The 18778-nt window shown below is 45.7% G+C and overlaps 1 protein-coding gene across 1 annotated transcript in view; it reads left to right on the top strand.

The window, feature by feature from the left end:
* Positions 1 to 18778, top strand: part of ALOXE3 (arachidonate lipoxygenase 3) — a 24699-nt gene extending 5921 nt beyond the window's left edge. The window contains exons 6-15 of the mRNA XM_006863399.1: positions 1987 to 2090; positions 2658 to 2830; positions 3641 to 3784; positions 3872 to 4075; positions 4170 to 4256; positions 4869 to 5038; positions 5595 to 5716; positions 12233 to 12333; positions 13082 to 13252; positions 18352 to 18778. Of these exons, the coding sequence (XP_006863461.1) occupies positions 1987 to 2090; positions 2658 to 2830; positions 3641 to 3784; positions 3872 to 4075; positions 4170 to 4256; positions 4869 to 5038; positions 5595 to 5716; positions 12233 to 12333; positions 13082 to 13252; positions 18352 to 18531 (1456 nt within the window). The 3' untranslated portion in view covers positions 18532 to 18778. The remainder of the gene's footprint in view (positions 1 to 1986; positions 2091 to 2657; positions 2831 to 3640; positions 3785 to 3871; positions 4076 to 4169; positions 4257 to 4868; positions 5039 to 5594; positions 5717 to 12232; positions 12334 to 13081; positions 13253 to 18351) is intronic.

The raw sequence follows: 18778 nt of genomic DNA, 5'->3' as shown, positions 1-18778 counted from the left end.
ACTGAAAGTGTCATGGGCTGCCAAAAGAACCAACAGATCCGTGCTGGAAGAAGTGCAGCCAGAGTGCTCCTTGGAGGCTAGGATGGCCAAACTTTGTCTCTTATACTTTGGACATATTGTCAGGAGGGACCAATCAGTGGAGAGGATATCATGTTTGGTAAGGTGAAGGGACAGAGAAAAAGGAAGACCCCCAGCGAGATGGATTGGCCAAGTGGCAGCATAAATGGGCTCAAGCGTGGCAACAACAGTGAGGTTGGCCCAGGATCGGGCAGTGTTTCGTTCTGCTGTGCATACGGTCACTATGAGTCGGTACCGACTCGATGGCACCTAACAACAACAACAGGGTTATGGAGATGAAGGAGTGGTAGCGGAACTTGAGTATGGAGTGATTGCAGGGTGTTCTGAAGCACATTCATGCCAGGCACTGAAAAAGGAAGGCCTTTTCTTTCTCCTCCATTCTCTAACATCTGCTTTCATAGTTGAACTCCCTCCCAGTTTTTCTCCTTTCCTGAATTTTGACTGGGCACACATACAGCAAATGTTGGCAGAATGGTGAGCGAGCTACTTAGTGAGCATAGTTGGCATAGTTGTTCCTTACTTGTCAGATGTTTAATCCCCACCTTTCCACCCTTCCCCATGCCCATATTCTTTCTGGCACATTAGCATCTCTACGCAGCCTATGTCATTGGCCAGTTGCCACAAAATCTGCCTATTCTATACTCAGCCCCCTTTCATTTGGTTTGGTTCACATTTAGTGACTACGATGAATTGTATTTGTTAGAGCATATAGAGGTATGTACTTGTCCTAAGGAGCTCATGGTATAAGGGAGATGATATAAGTACAGTGAATTTATAACAGAATGCAGAGACCAATGAGAATTTCGTGAAAGATACACATGTGTGCTTAGGGAAATCAAGAGAGGCTATGAAGGATTTTGAATCAAAGACGAGCCTAGAAAAATAGATATTTGTTGTTGCTGTTGCCAGTGAGTTGATTTCAACTCATGGTGACCTTCGGTATAATAGAGGGCAACATTGTCCAGGCATGGGCCATCTTCATGACTGCTAGCATGAGCAAGTTCGAAGTTGTGGGCCCTGGGTATTTTGAGTGACCTCCAATGTAGGAGATGCATCTTTCAGCACTATATCACACAATATTCTGTTGTGATCCATAAGGTTTTTTTATTGGCTAATTTTCAGAATTTTTCCTAGTCTGTCTTATTCTGGAAACTCCGTTAAACTCTATCCACCGTGAGTGATTCTGCTGGTATCTTCAATATTGGTGGAATAGCTCCCAGCATCATAATATGCACCACAGTTTGATAACTGAAAGCTTAAAAAAAAAAAAAAAAGCTTGAAATGTCGGAAATAAAATTCTAGGTGAGGCACACCTAGAATAAAGCCTTGGAAGTGGGGAAAGTAGACTTAATTTCAAGCATTTTTGTCTGATTATCAAATACTCTCATTGTAAAGAATTCTACAGCACAGATATTAACAAAGTGAAAGGTGCGCATTTTCAGATTTCCAGCACCACTGTACAAACACATCTGGTTATGGTTTGCTAACAGATCTTGGTTGGCCTTGTATAGTGTACATAATGGAAAAAATTCTGGAAAGGATTATGGAAACCAGCTGGTGAGAGCTTCATGACCAGCCAGGCTCAGCAGTTAGTTGGTAGGCAGAGAGGAGTCAATGAAAGTCTACAACAAGATAGAGTCTTGGGGAAAGCTGACCAAAAAAGCAACGACAATGACTTGTCTGTACACATGGCTATGTACACCACTTTGTGCACAGTGGAGGTGTTACCCCTCGTAGGGATTATTGCAGTTGAACCAGGTTCACTGTGACTACAAAGACTCAATTGTTCTCTCTTTTGGATGGTTAGGTACCTCCACCTGGGTATTGACTCTGTCAAGTTCCTTCAGGTCCCCAGGCAGGTACATCCCAGCTCCCAGGCGCCCATCCTCACTTTTCCCTTCCCCTCAGGTCCTTGGGCATGAAGCTTCGAGGATTGCTGGACCGCAAGGGCTCCTGGAAGAAGCTGGCTGATATCCGGAATATCTTCTGGTGCCACAAGACCTTCACTTCAGGTGTGCAGAGCTAGACAGAAGATGTCTGTCATTCACCTGACTGTATGCTCAGACCCCTCTTCCTCCTGGAAAAGGACCCTCTCCCAGTCCTCTCAAGGCGACTGCTAGCTTTGAGTGGGAGAGACTCCTGGTTTCCCTGGTGGGAATTCTTCCAACTTTCCTCCAGGAACCCAAGAATCATCCCCCTCTCTTCTGTGAGGGAACAAGAATAGAGAAGTGAGGACACACTGATATTCAACTTGTTTTGAGAGGGTCAAGAGTCATTTAGGGAGTCCTGATCCTGTTCGGGGTACTGCCCCCTTTTCCCCTCCTTCCACCACCAAGAATTGTGGGCTTTGGGTCCAGACTAGCCTAAGTTCAAACCCCTACTTTGCCACTTAAATACCAGGCGTCCCTCCATCTCTCTGACCCTCTTTCCAGTGTGAAATTGAAGATATAATTATTTCTACATTATGGGATTGTTGGGAGGAAAACATAATCTAAATATAGTGATGAGCTAACGTCTGAGCAGGATCAGGACCTAGGGAAGCAGTTTCCAGATGAATTGGCCCCTTCCTTGCTTCCCAGAATATGTTACAGAACATTGGTGTGAGGACTACTTCTTCGGGTACCAGTACCTGAATGGCGTCAACCCTGTCATGCTCCATTGCATCTCCAGCTTGCCCAGTAAGCTGCCTGTCACCAATGAAATGGTGGCCCCCTTGCTGGGACCAGACACCTGTCTGCAGACAGAGCTAGAGGTGGGTGAGGACTTCAGGAATGGGTCTGAGAGGAAAAAGTTGGGCAAGTTGCCATGTGCACAAAAAGTGTGGCGCCTTGGTGAAGCAGTTTGAGTGAACAGGCAAGCTGCAGTGAGCATGGAGATGTTGATCTGTTCTGGGGCCTCCATGATCCCAGGTGCTGAGGTCCGAAGGTGCTTTAGGACAGGCCAAGAGCAGATGTAGTAGGAACAATTGAGTAGGACTGGCAGCTATGAGGCATTGGAGAGATGATACAATAATCCAGTCTCTGGGACACTCAAGTCCTCTGGTATCTTGCAGAAGGCTGCTGATGTGGTTGGTTAATTCTTGAATTGTTGAAGGAGCTCTGGTAGCGTAGTGGTTACGAATCGGGCTGCGAACCTTAAGGTCAGCAGTTCGAAACTACCAGCTGCTCCGCGGGAGAAAGATGAGGCTTTCTACTCCCGTAAAGATTTACACCCTCGGAAACCCTATGGGTCGGACCCGACTCAACGGCACTTAACAACAACAACAACACTGAGGCCAGATCTCAGACAGGGATTTCACCTGAGTTAGACAGAGGGAAGATCAGAGGGAAGATCAAGGCATGGGGGATGGTGGGAAGGACGCCGATTTACCTAAGGCGGAAGGTCAGGTGATAGGTTTCACAACGAGGGACTCTGTGGATCTCATTCCGAACATTCTGGCAAGGGTGGAGTACCCAACGTTGGTCATTATTGAGGCCTAAACTGGGTTGAGGAATGGGCTGAGAACAGAGAAGGAGGAAAGCGAGGGTGGGAGACATTCTAAGCCTTTGCGCGCCCCCTCCAGAGGGGGAACATATTCCTTGCGGACTACTGGATCCTGGCAGAGGCCCCCATCAACCACCTAAATGGCCGCGAGCAACACGTGGCCGCTCCGCTCAGCCTGTTGTGGCTCAACCCCCAGGGAGCACTGATGCCCTTGGCCATCCAGGTAAGCCTGAAGGCGGGGCTTGGGAGTCGGGCCTCTGGTGTCTGTAGGGACCTTAAGCCCCACCCCCTTATTACCCTTGTAACGCAGCTCAGCCAGACGCCTGGGCCAGAGAGCCCCATCTTCCTGCCCACCGACTGCGAATGGGACTGGCTGCTGGCCAAGACGTGGGTGCGCAACGCAGAATTCCTAGTGCATGAGCACAACACACACTTTTTGTGCACGCATTTGCTGTGCGAGGCCTTTGCCATGGCCACGCTGCGTCAGCTGCCCCTCTGCCATCCTATCTACAAGGTCCGTGTGACCCTAGGGCGGGACCACAGGCGGGCGGGGCCACGACGACCTTTTTCCTAGACCTTCGTCTCACGTGTCCCCGCCCTGCTCACAGCTCCTTCTCCCCCACACTCGCTACACGCTGCAAGTGAACACCATCGCACGGGCCACGCTGCTCAACCCTGAGGGCCTCGTAGACAAGGTGCGGTCCTTCTCAACCCCGGGACCCTGTTCTCTCACTCGGAGACCCGGTTTTGCCCATCTACAAATTTTGCCCCGCCTCCATCTACCAATCTCTCAGACCCTGCTGGCTCTGTCCCTATAGGCCCCACCCCTAGGTTTCTTGCTCCGCCTTCACAACTCAGTTAGCCCCACTCCCCCTTATCCCCGCCCACCACAAAGCCCCGCCCCTCTCCCCCAATCTCTTTCCCAGTTCGTAAACTTGTTTCTGCTTGCCAGTCCCGCCCATGAATCCCACCCTTTCAGGCCCTGGTTTTATGGACTCGTTGAAGTGGTCATGGCAGCTCCAGTGGAATCACATCCCCCAGCTGATTCCAGCTAACTGTTAGCTTTCCAGGCACCGAATTCCTTTTTAGTTATCAACCTAAGAACAGAAAAAGGAGACAGGTCCAGGGCAAACCAGGCTAGTTGGGCCGCATCTAGCTCAGCATGCCTCAGGCACCTATGGGGGTTTGATCTGTAGTAGTGAACTGCTTGAGTAAGGATTCCTCCCAGTTCAATAGACTTACTTCTTTCCTAGGCACTGAGGGTAGGGGGTGGCCAGCTCCAGAGCTGAGTTATGCTCTGTCCTCAGGTAACATCCATTGGAAGGCGAGGCCTCCTCTACCTCATGAGTACTGGCCTGGCCCACTTCACCTATGCAAATTTCTGCCTCCCGGACAGTCTGAGGGACCGCGGTGTCCTGGCCATCCCTAACTACTACTACCGAGACGACGGCCTCAAGATTTGGGCGGCCATTGAGAGGTGGGCCTGGGATCCTGCAGTTTCTCTGTCCCTACCAGGACTTGCTGGTTTGTTGGCACTGTGGACCTGTGTGTTCAGTCAGGAGAGACTGGGGCTCAGGTGTTTTCGGGCCCCAGCAGAGGGCATCCTGGTGGGTGAGAATTGGAGTCCAGGTTCCCTGTGGCCTGGAGGGGCTGGAGTGTAGTAGATATAGGAAAAAAAGGATGGGGTGTCCTGAGTCACAGTATCAGAGTTGGTTCAACAGCCGGGTGTGGCCTGGGACTTCTGGGCAGGTAGGTCTTCTTTCCTCCTGGGAGCTGAAGGGACACAACAAAAGTCAGACTCTGGGTCTGTGCATTCTCCCCTCTAGCTCCTGAGCAGGAAGTAGGCTCTGGGCTCCCAAAATTCAGGGGTGAGAATGGGGTGTAAGACAGCCTGGACATTCAGACAATTTCTGCATCTGGGAATCTCTATCCGACCCCTGTAGTCACGATGGTTTCTGGCCACCTGCCTCTCCCTAGTCTGAGTTAACGCCAGTCCAGGACTACCACAGTGGCTCTGTTATCTTCTCCTGCAGTTTTGTCTTGGAAATCGTGGGCTACTACTATCCCAGTGATGCATCTGTGCAACAGGACTCGGAGCTGCAAGCCTGGGTCGGCGAGATTTTTGCTCAGGCATTTCTGAGTCGAGAAAGCTCAGGTACCCCTTTCAATTCCCAACCTCAGGCTTAAGGATCTAGTGTTGACCCAGCATTTATCAGCTCTTAATTACTGACCAGCCCTTTAAAGTACATACTATTATTATTCTTACTTAACAGATGAGGGAATAAGCACAGAGAAGGTTGTTTAGATAGGAAGTGGCAGAAGCAGGATTCCAAACCATCTCTAAGTGCCTTCAAAGTCCTTGTATTCAACCATACACTGTGTTCCTAGATTTCCTGCTTGACCTTTGCACTTGCTGACTCTGTGTATGCTCCTGCATTAGAAGTCATCTCTGGACTCAAACCTCTTAAGCATACAAAAGATTCTGGAACTTTCATACCCTCTCATGCCCTGTTCTGCCAGATGGTCCCTCCTGCCACCACTAACGTCTCTCCACTTCCTTGAGTGCAAACCTCTTCATAGATCTTGTGACTGCCTGATTCCTTCTAATTTACTCCTGTTACCTAAGTATACTGCTCATCTCTCTCTGACACTGCGCGAGAGACCTCTACAACCAACAAACCCCTTGTCTTTGAGTTGATTCTGACTTCATAGTGAGTCTGGAGAACAGAGTAGAATGAACTGTCCCATAGGTTTTCTAGGGCTGTAATCGTAGCGTAGTGGTTACAAATCAGGCTGCTAACCTCAGGGTCAGCAGTTCGAAACTACCAGCTATTCTACGGGAGAAAGATGAGGCTTTCTGCTCCCATTAAAGATTTACAGCTTCGGAAACCCTGTACAGGGTCGCTATGAGTTGGAACCGACTCCACAGCAACCTCCAATCTTTATGGAAGCAAACTACTTTATCTTTCTTCTGGGGAGTGGTAACTGGTGGAGTCAAACCACTGACTTTTTGGTTAGCAGGCAAGCACTTAACCACTGCACCACTAGTGCCCCTGGTGTTGTTGCTGTTAAGTGCTTTTGAGTCAATTCTGACCCATAGCTTCCCTGAACAGGGTTTCGCGGCTCTAAGACCTGCCAATACCAGTGGCCCCCTCTTAGACCTTCTTTCTTTAACCTTGGTGCCAAGCAGATGGCCCCAGTCACCTTCACTTTTTAAAGCCTCCCTTAAGCTTCATAGAGGATGTATCCTTCTGGACATTTCACCTCTCTCTTCCTGGGTCTTCTGCCATTTCCTCATTCCTGTGGTGGCTTTGTCTATCACTTTTCTTTGTCCTTTCCTAATGGAGTAAGTCTTTCTCCTGTTTCTCCTCTGTAGCTAATTCCAGGTGTAGAAAGCCCCCAACCTCCTAGTCCCTGCTCCCTGAAGGGTGCTCTGGCTACCTCATTGTTATCCTTAAGACTAGCGCATAAAAACTACAAGCCATTTCTCTACAGAATGATCTCTGCTCAGAATCAATGAATTGCCAACATTTTGCCATATTTGATTAACCTGTTACTTTTTGTTGGTTGTGTACAGACACCTTATGCTATTCTTTATAGCCTATTTCTCTACTTCTGCTGTGTCATGAGGTCTATGCATCTGGGTGTTGGGGAAGCAAAGGAAAAGCTCAATTGTCAGAACTCCATTTTCCCTAACCCTGGCCTGAGATGGAAAACTAAATGCTCGACACTTCTCTCTGCGGGGATGTGGCTCTTAGCTCCCTTTGGTCTTCTGATGGCCATCCAGAGGAGTTCTTGACTAGGGGAGACCCAGGGAGGACGGATGAGTCTCAGGTCATCTCCTAATAGCACACACCTGATTCTCAGGCTTTTTTCTTTTTATTTAAGAAGGAAACATTTTCAAACATATTGAAAACTAGAAAGTATAATGTAATTACCATCCACTTACCCACTATCCAGATTCAACAAGTTGCCAACATTTTACCATATTTGGTTAATCTGTTTCAGATTATTTTTTTATTGAAGTCTTTTAAAGTATATTATTAGTGTAGTGCTGTGGGATCAGCACTGGATTACTAACCACAAGGTTGGTGGTTCAAACCCACCAGCTGCTCCTTGGAAACCCTATCTATACAGGGTCACTATGAGCCAGAACTGATTTGAAGGCACTTAATAACAACAACTGTCACTAAAGATATTTCATTCCTGATGAATATGCATTTTAAAAGGATATTTTTCTACACAGTTCAAGACTACTATTATGCTTAACAATATTGACAATAACTTCCAATATCACCCACATATTTAGTCCATATTCAAATTTTCCCCAAATGTGCCAATTTTCCCAGTTGATCCTGAGGATTCAGGATCTAATCAAGGACCATTCTAAAGTTTCTTGTAATTTAAAACATCTACTCCCACCCACTCTACACTCATTCTTCCTTTTAAAAGTCACATGACATTGACCTCTTGAAGAGCCAGGGCTAGTTCTGCATAATGTCTCATCTTCCAAATTTATCTAATTGTTTCCTTATGTTGTCATTCCTTTTGTTTCTCTATCCCGTGTGGGTCATGTAAACCGGAAGTCATACCTAAGTTTTTTTGGCAAGAATATTTTTCAGGTGATTCCAAATTACATCACACTGGGAGGAACATAATGTCAGGTTGTCTCACTATTAGTGATGCCAAGAAAGAATTCTGAGTTAAAGTGGTGACAGTAAGATGGATCTTTTTAAAGACAATCCCCTCCCTATGCTTGGCAAGCCTGTTGTTAATCATAAGTAGTCCTGATGTAACTGTTCTTCCCCCGCCCCCCCCAGGGCCAGGGCAGTTATTTTAGATTTGGGGTGTCTGTTTCCTATTTAAAGCGATGTGATGGCATAATAGTTAAGCTCTTGGCTGCTAAGTGGTTCAAACTCTCCAGGTGCTCCAGAGGAGAAAGATGTGACCATCTCCTGTAAAGATTGTTGTTAAGTGTCGTCGAGTCGCTTCCAACTCATAGCACCCCTGTATAAGGTTTCCAAGGAGTGGCTGGTGAGTTTGAACTGACAATCTTGTGGTTCAAACTAACCTTGTGGCCCAATGCTTTTATCCCACAGCACCAAATGAGGATTCCAGCCATGGAAAGCCTATGGAGCAGTTCTACTCTGTCCTATAGGATCCCTGTGACTTGGAGTCAGCTTGGTGGCAACAGATATGGGTTTCCTACTTAAGACTCAGAGTTAATACATCAGAACATTCTTCCTATTGAATAGGAAGAATACAGAAGATTATTTTAGATGTCTGACATGTTATAAGGCCAAACATACTCATTAATTAACCTTAATCAGTATGATTTTGCTTCCACATTTAAAGGGCAGAGGAATAAGCAGTATGAGGTATAGAAAAATTCCTAGTCTCCAAAATTAGGCAAGCAACCACAAACAGAATATTTAGAAACTTCTCACACACTCGGGCAAACACCTGGCTCTTCTTCCCAACCTCTCTGCCAGCGCTGTTACATAAACATCTTGCCAGTCATCCTGACTCTAAAGCTTGGAGCTAATCTTTGACTCATGTTCGACTCTCTGCCCTCCCCTTCCCCTAAGCCAGTTGGGTGGCTAATCCCTATCCTCCTCTTAGTTTCTCACTGTCACCACCCTTGTCCTTGTTCTCCTCCAACTATTCCTGCATTGTGGCAGCTGTCTACCAGCTGGTCCCACCTCTCTCAGCCTCCCAAACCAGTAGTAGGGCTACCGCCCCAATAACCCATGAAAACAAGTGCCCAGAAACCACAAGGCCCATGCTGCCTCTGCTTCACCTCCATTTAAGTGCATTCCCTCTCCCCTCACTTTGTTTAATCCCCATTTCTCATGCTGACTTCTTACTCTTTCATGTGCTCACTCTATAATTCAACCCATAATTACTGAGTTCTTAATTTTTGTAAGTCTTGTTTTAGGTGCTGAAGTTCAGCAGTGAACAAAACAAACAAAAGTCCTGGTCCTCACAGAGCTTACCATTCTTGTGGAGATAGATAATAAATAAGCAAATAAACATGTTAGGAAGTTATGAATGCTAAGAAGAAAAATGAAACCGTATCAAGGGATATTCAGAGGATATAGCATGTGGATGGTGGTTATGTCTCATGGAGTCACTTCTGACTCATAGTGGCCCTGTATAGGGTTTCCGAGGCTGTAAATATGGGAGCAGAAAGCCTCATCTTTCTCCTGAGTAAGGACTGGTAGTGTCGAACTGCTGACCTTGAGGTTAGCAGCCCAACACATAACCACTACGCTACTAGAGCTTCTTGGTTGGTTGGTTGGTTATGTGCTGTGGAGTCGGTTCCGACGCATAGTGACCCTGTACAGGGTTTCCGAGGCTGTAAATCTTTACGGGAGCAGAAAGCCTCATCTTTCTCCCGAGGAGCAGCTGGTAGTTTCGAACTGCTGACCTTGAGGTTCGCAGCCCAATTCATAATCACTATGCTACCAGAGGAGCTCTGGTAGCGTAGTGGTTACGAATCGGGCTGCGAACCTCAAGGTCAGCGGTTCGAAACTACCAGCTGCTCCGCGGGAGAAAGATGAGGCTTTCTACTCCCGTAAAGATTTACACCCTCGGAAACCCTATACAGGGTCGCTATGGGTCGGAACCGACTCAATGGCACTTAACAACAACAACAACAATGTTACTAGAGCTCCTTAGGATGTGTTCAGATAAAGTAGTCAGGGGAGGCCTCTCTTAGGTGGTGAGGTGTGAGTAGAAATCTGAAGGAAGTGAGGGAGCTAGTCATGTGGATGACTGGGGTAAGAGTATACAGGCAGAGGGGTAACAGTGCAAAGACCCTGGGGTAGGAGTGTGTTTGGTGTGTTTGAGGAATATTAAAAAGGGCTGTATGGAGGAAAAAATCGAGAAGGAAATGAAGGCAGAGAAGGAGCCAGCGCTGGATCAAGTAGAGCCATGGGAAGGTAAGTGAGCTGAGAGCGTTTAGAAGGTTTTGAGTACAGAGATGGCATGATCTGGTATGTGATTTTCAAGGTTCACTCTGGCTGCTTTGTGCAGATTAGGCAATATGATGGGCAGCGTGTAAGCAGGTAGGAATCATCTAGAAGAGAGATGATAGAGACAAGAGAGTGGGGAGAAGGTGAGAATTGGATTCTGAAAGTATTTGCTGATTTGTTTGGTATAAGATGAAGAGCAGAGTGACTGCTCAGCTTTCAGCTTAAGCAACTGGATAAGGAGTCCTGAAATGAAGACCACTGTGGGAGGGACAGATCTGAGAAGTAGGTTGGGGGGCAGTGTGTTGGATAGGATAGAGAAGCAAGCATTTGATTTTGCAAATGTGAAGTTTGAGATGCCCGTTTGACACCTAGGTAGAGATGTCTAGTGAACCACAGATCTAAGTCTAGAGGTTTAGGGAGTTTAGATGTGAATTTGGAAGTCATCATCAGCAAGGAAGAAAACATCATTAACCAGAGTTAAAGCCATGGACTTGGATGAGATCAGTGAGGTACAGAGAGAAACAGAACTGAGCCTTGACACTCTTCTTCCTCTAAAAAAAATAAACCAAACCTACTGCCATTAATTCTGACTTACAGCAACTTAACAGTATAGAGAAGAGCTGCCCCATAGGATTTCCAAGGCACTAAATCTTTACAGAAGCAGACTGCCACATCTTTCTCCCACCGTTTGAACTGGTGAGTTCAAACTGCCAACATTTCACTTAGGCAGCCGAGGACTTTGCATGACCAGGTCCCTTCTCCCTCTGAAAATGACTTCCTCTGTCATCTTTTCTCCATTCAAAGTTCACCCATCCTTCAGCTCAGGCAAGCCCTTCTCTTCCTCCAGGAAGAGCTCCCTAACCACTTTGTCACTGTGCCCATTTCTGCCTTGCCTGCCCTTTCCTCAAACTGCCAATGTTTGGTCTTTAATACTGCTTTCTGTCTCCATTGCTGATAGCGTATGAACACCACACTGTGCGGTCATCTGGTTCTACTGCTAAGCCCAGCCAAGGATGACCCACTATTGGGTGTTTGGGCAAATTTTGCTGAATTGGGTAGAATAAATAATTAAGTGCTAATAAAGGATGCAGAGGAGTCCTAGTTTGGTGCTGTGGGTTAATGCACCAGACTGCAAAGCCATTTGAACTGCAAAGTTGGCGGTTCAAGCTCATCAGCTGCTGCTAGGAAACCCTATACAAGGTCACTATGGGTCGGAACCAACTCGACGGCACTTAAACAACAACATGGGCTGCAGACAGAAGTGCCCTGGAGATCAGCTTGAACCAGTTCCTTTGCCAACCCAGGATTTTCAGGGCCCATCCCAACACCCAGCTCTTGTTTTGACCCCCTTCAGAGAACACAAATGTTGAATGACCAACCTAACCTCAACCCAACCCTAATCCTGATCTAAAGACAGTGGTGACCAAATGTTCAGCCCTTAAATTTCCACACTCTCCTTGTGGTGAGCCCCTGCCCTGCCCTGTCTCGTTTGTTGTTAAATGCCATCATCAAGTCGGTTCTGACTCAAAGCGACCTTGTGTAGAGTTTCCAGGGAGTGATTAGTGAGTTTGAACTGCCGACCTTGTGGTTCAAATCAACCTTGCCGTCGACGGCTTTATCCTACAGCGCCACACCGGAACTACCAAGAATCTTGTATCCTCTATCCACACCCTTCCATCTCTCCCCACTCCCAGGGTTCCCTAGCCATCTGTGCACCCCAGGAGAGCTCGTGAAGTTCCTCACTGCAATCATCTTCAACTGCTCTGCCCAGCATGCAGCTGTCAACAGTGGGCAGGTAGAGCTGCAGAGGGAAGTCCTGGGGTGGGGTGGGGTATAAAAGGTTGGTTCAGGAATGGACTTGAGGTCAGGGTTTGGGTAAAGGGCATAAATGGTTCAGGGTTGGAGTGGGATTATGATCAGGGCTGGTGCTGAAGTAGCAACTGGGTGGAGGGACGGGCTGGTGTTGGGTGATGTCTGGGTGGAGCTGGATCCAAAGTTGTAATGGCGACTCAAGTTGCTATTATGCTGAAAGTAGAATTTCTGGGCTCCTGTTAGGGTTGGGACTTGGCTAGGTGGAGTTATGCTGCTCCGTGTGGTATGCCAACTCTTTTCTAAGGTTACCTCCTCTTTGTATCCTCCTTTTCCTCTGGTGACTCACTCCACCCAGTCCTGGAACACTGATGGCAGTGGCAAGGAATGAGCTAGTCTCCTGTCCCATTTCTGGGACTTTTCACCATGTGTTGCTGTTAAGTGCCATCAAATCAGTTCTGACTCATAGCAACCCTTTATATGGTTTTCAAGGAGTGGCTGGTGAGCTTGAACTGCCGATTTTGCAGTTCAAACTGACCTTGTAGTCCAGTGCATTAACCCTCAGCGCCACACCAGGACTCCTTAAACCATGCACTACTCCTCTTGTACTTTTCCATGATTCCCTCATCCCCCAACTGTTAAGATCTGGGATGGTGGAGGGAGGAGTCAGGGGTGGTAAAGGAGTTGGTCCTTTTCCTCTGGCTGGCTAAACTAATTGGGGTGGGTCTCCACAGCACGACTTTGGGGCATGGATGCCCAATGCTCCTTCATCTATGAGGAAACCCCCACCCCAGACCAAGGGGACTACCACCCTGAAGAGTTATCTGGAAACCCTTCCAGAAGTGAACATCACCTGTAACAACCTTCTTCTCTTCTGGTTGGTCAGCCAAGAGCCCAAAGACCAGGTATGTGGTTTTCAAGGATCTTTGCAGGATCTCAGAAGAGAGGGTGGTGGTGGCTGTTCCATGCAGGGCTTGGGTACTGACTGCTTGCATTTATGCCTATTGCTTAGTTGCCTTCATTTGATTCTCTAGTTTTTCCAGGAGTTGATAGTTGATCCCAACAGGCATACATTGAGGCAAATACCAGTTTAGTGGCTGGAGCATAACTTCCCTCTAACTCAGCAGTTCACCAATTCATCCATCCATCCATTCATCCATTCATATAACCGTTCATTCAACCATTCTCAATCCATCCACTCTCACATTCATCTAAATATTCAGCAAACACTTGTTGGGTATCTCCCATGTACCCATGGCATGAACACAAGGCCTATCAATTGAGTGAGACCTACTTCCTGCCTTTAGAAGCTTATGGTCTAGTTGGGGAGACACACAGATAAATGAAAAAGGGCACTACACTGTTGTAGGAATTATTTATGTATTCATTCCTCTAGTTAACACTTACTTAGAACCTTCAGTATGTCAGACACTGTGATGGTAGTTATAAATCATGTCCTCATGAGCTTACACTCCAGTGACAAAGGTATGGACAGATCCTCTGGAACCTAATTGAATCTGGAGGACCCAAGGAAGCCTTCTTGGAGGAAATGACATCTAAGCTGAAACTGGCAGAACAAGTAGAAGTTAGGTAGAAAAGGGAGGGACAGGGTTAGTTTCTAAGCAGAGGAAAGGACACAGATAAAGGGGTGAAGGTGAGCATCCATGGTGTATTTGTAGGGCCACCAATGGTTCACTGTGTCAGAATCACAGGGTGGAGAGAAAGGTTGGGTTTCGACAGGCACAGTGTTTGTTCAGAGGACAATGGGAAACCACTGAAGAATTCTAAATCTGGGATGACTTGGTTAAATTTGTGTTATAGCAAAGTGCTCAGGCTACGTGAATGATTGGGAGGGGCCACTCTGGCGGCAAGAAGGACAACAAGGAGGTTGTTATGTAGTCTAGGCTGCAAGAATAGCCTTTGAATCACCAATTACCATCAATTCCATTTACACACTGCTTTGTCAGTCCTGTCCCTGCTCAACTGGCCTTGTTTTCAAGTCCTCTGACATTACATGAATATCCTTGTTTCTCGTGCTTGGCTCCAATTGGTGTTAGAAAGAGTGCAGATGTTTTAACTTCCTAAAAAGTCTTAACTTGCATTTTTATATCTTGGGAATGCCAGGAGCTAGTCACAGGGTCCTACCTTTCTGGTCCTAGCCACCCTCTCCCAAGGTTTTGGAGACATTTATTTCTGTCTTGGAAAGGGGTGGCTATGCAAGAGAGTGAGAATGGATGGTCCCCTTCTCATAAGTCAGGGGGAAGTTTAACCTGGAAAATTATAACAACAACAACAACAACAACAGTAATAGTAAATGGACCAGTTGCTGCTGAGTCTGTTATGACTCATGGCGACCCTATGTGTGTTAAAGTAGAACTGTGACCCATTGGTTTTTCAGTCGTTGGCTTTTTGAAAGTAGATCACCGAGCGTTTTTTCCAAGGTAGCTCTAGGTGGACTTGAACCTGTAACTTTTTGGTTAGCAGTTAAATGCATCAACGTTTTGCACACCTAGGGACTCCATATGAATAGCTGTTGTTGTTCTTAAGTGCCGTAGAGTCAACTCTAACTCATAGCAACCCTGTATAGGGTTTCTGAGTAGTGGCTGGTGGGTTTGAACCACCGACCTTGCAGTTCAAACTGACTTTATGGTCTAGTGCTCATCCTACAGCACCACGCCAGGACTCCTACATATTGGAGAGTCCTGGTGGGGTACTGTAGGATAAGCAAGGTCGACAGTTCAAACTCACAAGTCACTCCTGGGAAATCCTACACAGGATCACTAGGCGTTGGAACCGACTTGGCAGCACTTATCAACAACTTATTGAGACTCTGTCATGTATCAATCATTAAATCAAATACCTTATGTACATTATTTTTAAATACAGAACAAATGGGTAATCGTATTTAAAGTGGTTAGTATAGTGCCTGGCATTTAAGTGCTCAAAAATTGGCAGTTCTAGTTCACAAGAGAGAAATCTGAAGTTCAAAGAGACTAAGTAATTTGCCCAGAATCATAGCTACTAATTAGGTTTTGAATACATTTTCTCATATTTTGTATTCTACTTTTTTTAACTGCCACATTATAGTTTTAGAAATTATATGTCATTTGTAAATAAAACATAGCTGATTCTTTGAAGAGACAATTAAGAGAGAAAAGCCAAAGGCAATTCTAGACAAGAAAAAAGAGAATATAACTACACAGCACTAGAGGTAGTAAAAAGGTATTTAACCACAAATACAGAGAGCATTATGCAAACAGCATTTAAAATCTAGGTGGAATTAATGATTTTCTTGGAAAACATAAACAGTCAAAACCTAACTTTAGAATAGATTAAAGCCGTACATAAATCTACAAGACCGTGAAAGATCTGACCTTCTCCCTAAGAAGGGAGATTCTAATAAACTTTTAAGGAACGGGTAATTTCTAAGTCATCTAAACGTCTCCAAAACAAATAATGGTAAAAGCTTCTCAAATAATTTTACTGTGCTACAGAACCTTGATAGCAACACCTGAAAAAGGTAGTACAAGAAGGGAGAAGAGTGTAACATAGAGGATTCTAGCCTCACCCCCAACACTTACCACCTATGTGATGGTAGAATGTAATTTAGCCTCTCTAAGCCTCAGTTTCCTTATCTGTAAAATGGGGATGATAAGAGGTCCTGACTTATAAAAGTTGTGATAGTCCATGTAAAGTGTTTACAACATGCTAGCTGTTATTAAGAAAATAAAATTATAAACTTGTTTCGCTTAGCTACAACAATCTTAAAAGCGTATCATCCATTGAAGGCCAATAGTGAATAGTAAAACAATAATAATAGACCATGACTAAGTCTAGTTTATTCCAGGAATGAAAGATTGGTTAAACCTTATGAAATCTAACAATATGATTCATTGCATCAATAAAGAAACGCAGCATATTATTATCTAAATAAATGTTGAAGAAGCATTTGATAAATATGAACAGATATTGCTAATAAAAACTCAGTAAAAAAGAAAACTCCCTTAAGGAGTTTTTGGTAAAGCATATTTAGGAAAACAAAACTGTTCTTAAGATGAAACAATAGAGATCTTGCCATTAAAATCAGGAACAAGAAAATAATGCCCACAGGAGCAGGGGTGGTGGTTGTGTGCCATGGAGTCAGTTCTAACTCATAGTGACCTTGTATAATGTTTCTGGGGCTGTAAATCATTTCAGGAGCAGATAGCCTCATCTTTTCCCCATGGAATGGCTGGTAGTTTCAAACTGCAGACCTTGAGGTTAGTAGCCCAACTCATAACCACTACCAGAGCTTATGCCAGAGCCAGAGTTGTTGTTGTTAAGTGCCGTCGAGTCGTTTCCGACCCATAGGGGCCCTGTACAGGGTTTCCGAGGCTGTAAATCTTTACTGGAGGAGAACGCCTCATCTTTCTCCCGCGGAACAGCTGGTAGTTTCGAACTGCTGGCCTTAAGGTTCGCAGCCCAATTCGTAACCACTACGCTACCAGAGCTCCTTATACCAGAGTAGTAGTGGGTTTTTATTTTCTTGTCCCTGATTTTACTGTACAGCCTCTATTGTTTTACTGTAAGTACAGTGTTTTGTTTTCCAAAATATGCTTTTACCAAAAACCCCACTACTACTTCTATGACTTCTGGGAAGGTGCTGTAGGATCAGCACTGGACTGCAAACCACAAGGTCAGCAGTTCAAACCCACCATATGCTCCTCGGAAACTGTATACAGTGTCACTATGAATCAGAACCAACTTGACAGCACTTAACAACAACAACTACGTCTATGAATTTAACAGTGGAGATCTTTGCCATTGTAAATAAGCCAAGAAAATTAATTTTTAAACACCAATATTATTGGCAACAGAGTCCTAGTGTGGTGCTGTAGGATAAGCACTGGACTGCTAACTGCAAGGTCGGAGTTTCAAATCCACCAGTCACTTCTTGGAAACCCTGTGTATTGTTGCTATGGGTGGAAATCAACTTTGATGACACGTAGTAACAACAACAAATTATTGGCAACAGTTATAGTATATGAAGATTATACTGGAAAGGAAAGTATGTGCTAGTTAGAAAGCTGGGACCCACGCATTGGTATGGTAAACTGGTTGTGCAATGTGGACTTGTGTGGCCACAGAGGGAGGGGCAGTTCTATACTGCCAAAGGATGACACTGAATGGAGTTGAGGCTTTCATTCCAACAGCTCTTGATTGTGGTTGGCTATGCTATAAAGTGTGCCAACATATGGTGATAGTGATTATGTTGGCAAAAATTTCATTGTAAATGTTGTGAAGATGCCTTGCAACTTCTGGTTATCTTTAAAGATTACATTTTGTGAAATTGTGAAGTAATAGGTGTGTTCTTGTGTATATTCTCTGGCATGTTTACGTGAGTTCCGCTGTACCATGTATGTGTTTGTGTTCTTTGAGTATATAGACTAGTAGATCAGGTGCTAAAAGGGACCTTTAAAGATTTTCTAGTTCAACCCATCCACTTTCTGATGCAGAAACAGTCTCAAAGAGTTAGAGTAACACAGAGGGTTACCAACAGAGGGAGCACTAAAATTTATATTGACTGACTCCCAAATCCTAGTCTGTCTCCTATAGGCTGTGGACTTTGAGTATGTATGGGGGGCTTGTTCTGTGTCAGACTGTTTGGAGTGGTAGCCTGGGGTTGGGTTGTAACTTGAAGATTTTGTGATTATAAGTACTATAGCTGATTTGTAACTCTAGAAGCCACCTTGATTGAAAGAGTAGACACCTGTGGTAGTGATGGTGATGGTAGTGTGCCATGGAGTAGGTTCCGACTCATAGCGACCCTGCATAGGGCTTCTGAGGTTGTAAATCTTTATGGGAGCAGAAAGCCTCATCTTTTTCCAGTGGAACAGTTTCGGACTGCTGACCTTGAGATTAGCAGCCCAGTACGTAACCACTACGCTACCAGCACATGGGGTCCTTCATTATTCTTCATCCCATCCTGAACATCATAATAACCCCTTGCCTGTTTTCCTTCCAGAGACCTCTTGGCACCTACCCAGATGAGCACTTCACTGAGGAGGCCCCACGGCAGAGCATTGCCACCTTCCAGAGCCGCCTGGCCCAGATATCTAGGGATATACGGGAACGGAACCAGTGCTTGGCACTGCCCTATGCCTACTTAGACCCACCTCTCATAGAGAACAGTGTCTCTATCTAACCCTTGCTGCTGTCATGGAAGAAAGCCCTAAGCATGGGGAGGGTCAGATTTCCAGGATTCTCCAGGCCCTTCCATCCGCCCTGTTAACATCAGACTGAACCTTCTGTTCTGCTCCTGAAGACCTTTTCCCGCCAAAATGGCTCTAGCATCATCTGAATTGGGCCCTGGGCTATGAAGGGCCAGCACAGCAGTATCTAGGGTGAGAAGCCGCTGGCTAAAGTCAAATGCACAACAGGTCCCTCCAAAA

The sequence above is a fragment of the Chrysochloris asiatica genome, unplaced genomic scaffold, assembly GCF_000296735.1.
Source record: "Chrysochloris asiatica unplaced genomic scaffold, ChrAsi1.0 scaffold00054, whole genome shotgun sequence".
Taxonomy (NCBI): Eukaryota; Metazoa; Chordata; class Mammalia; order Afrosoricida; family Chrysochloridae; genus Chrysochloris; species Chrysochloris asiatica.
This window is presented reverse-complemented; position numbering and strand designations above follow the sequence as displayed.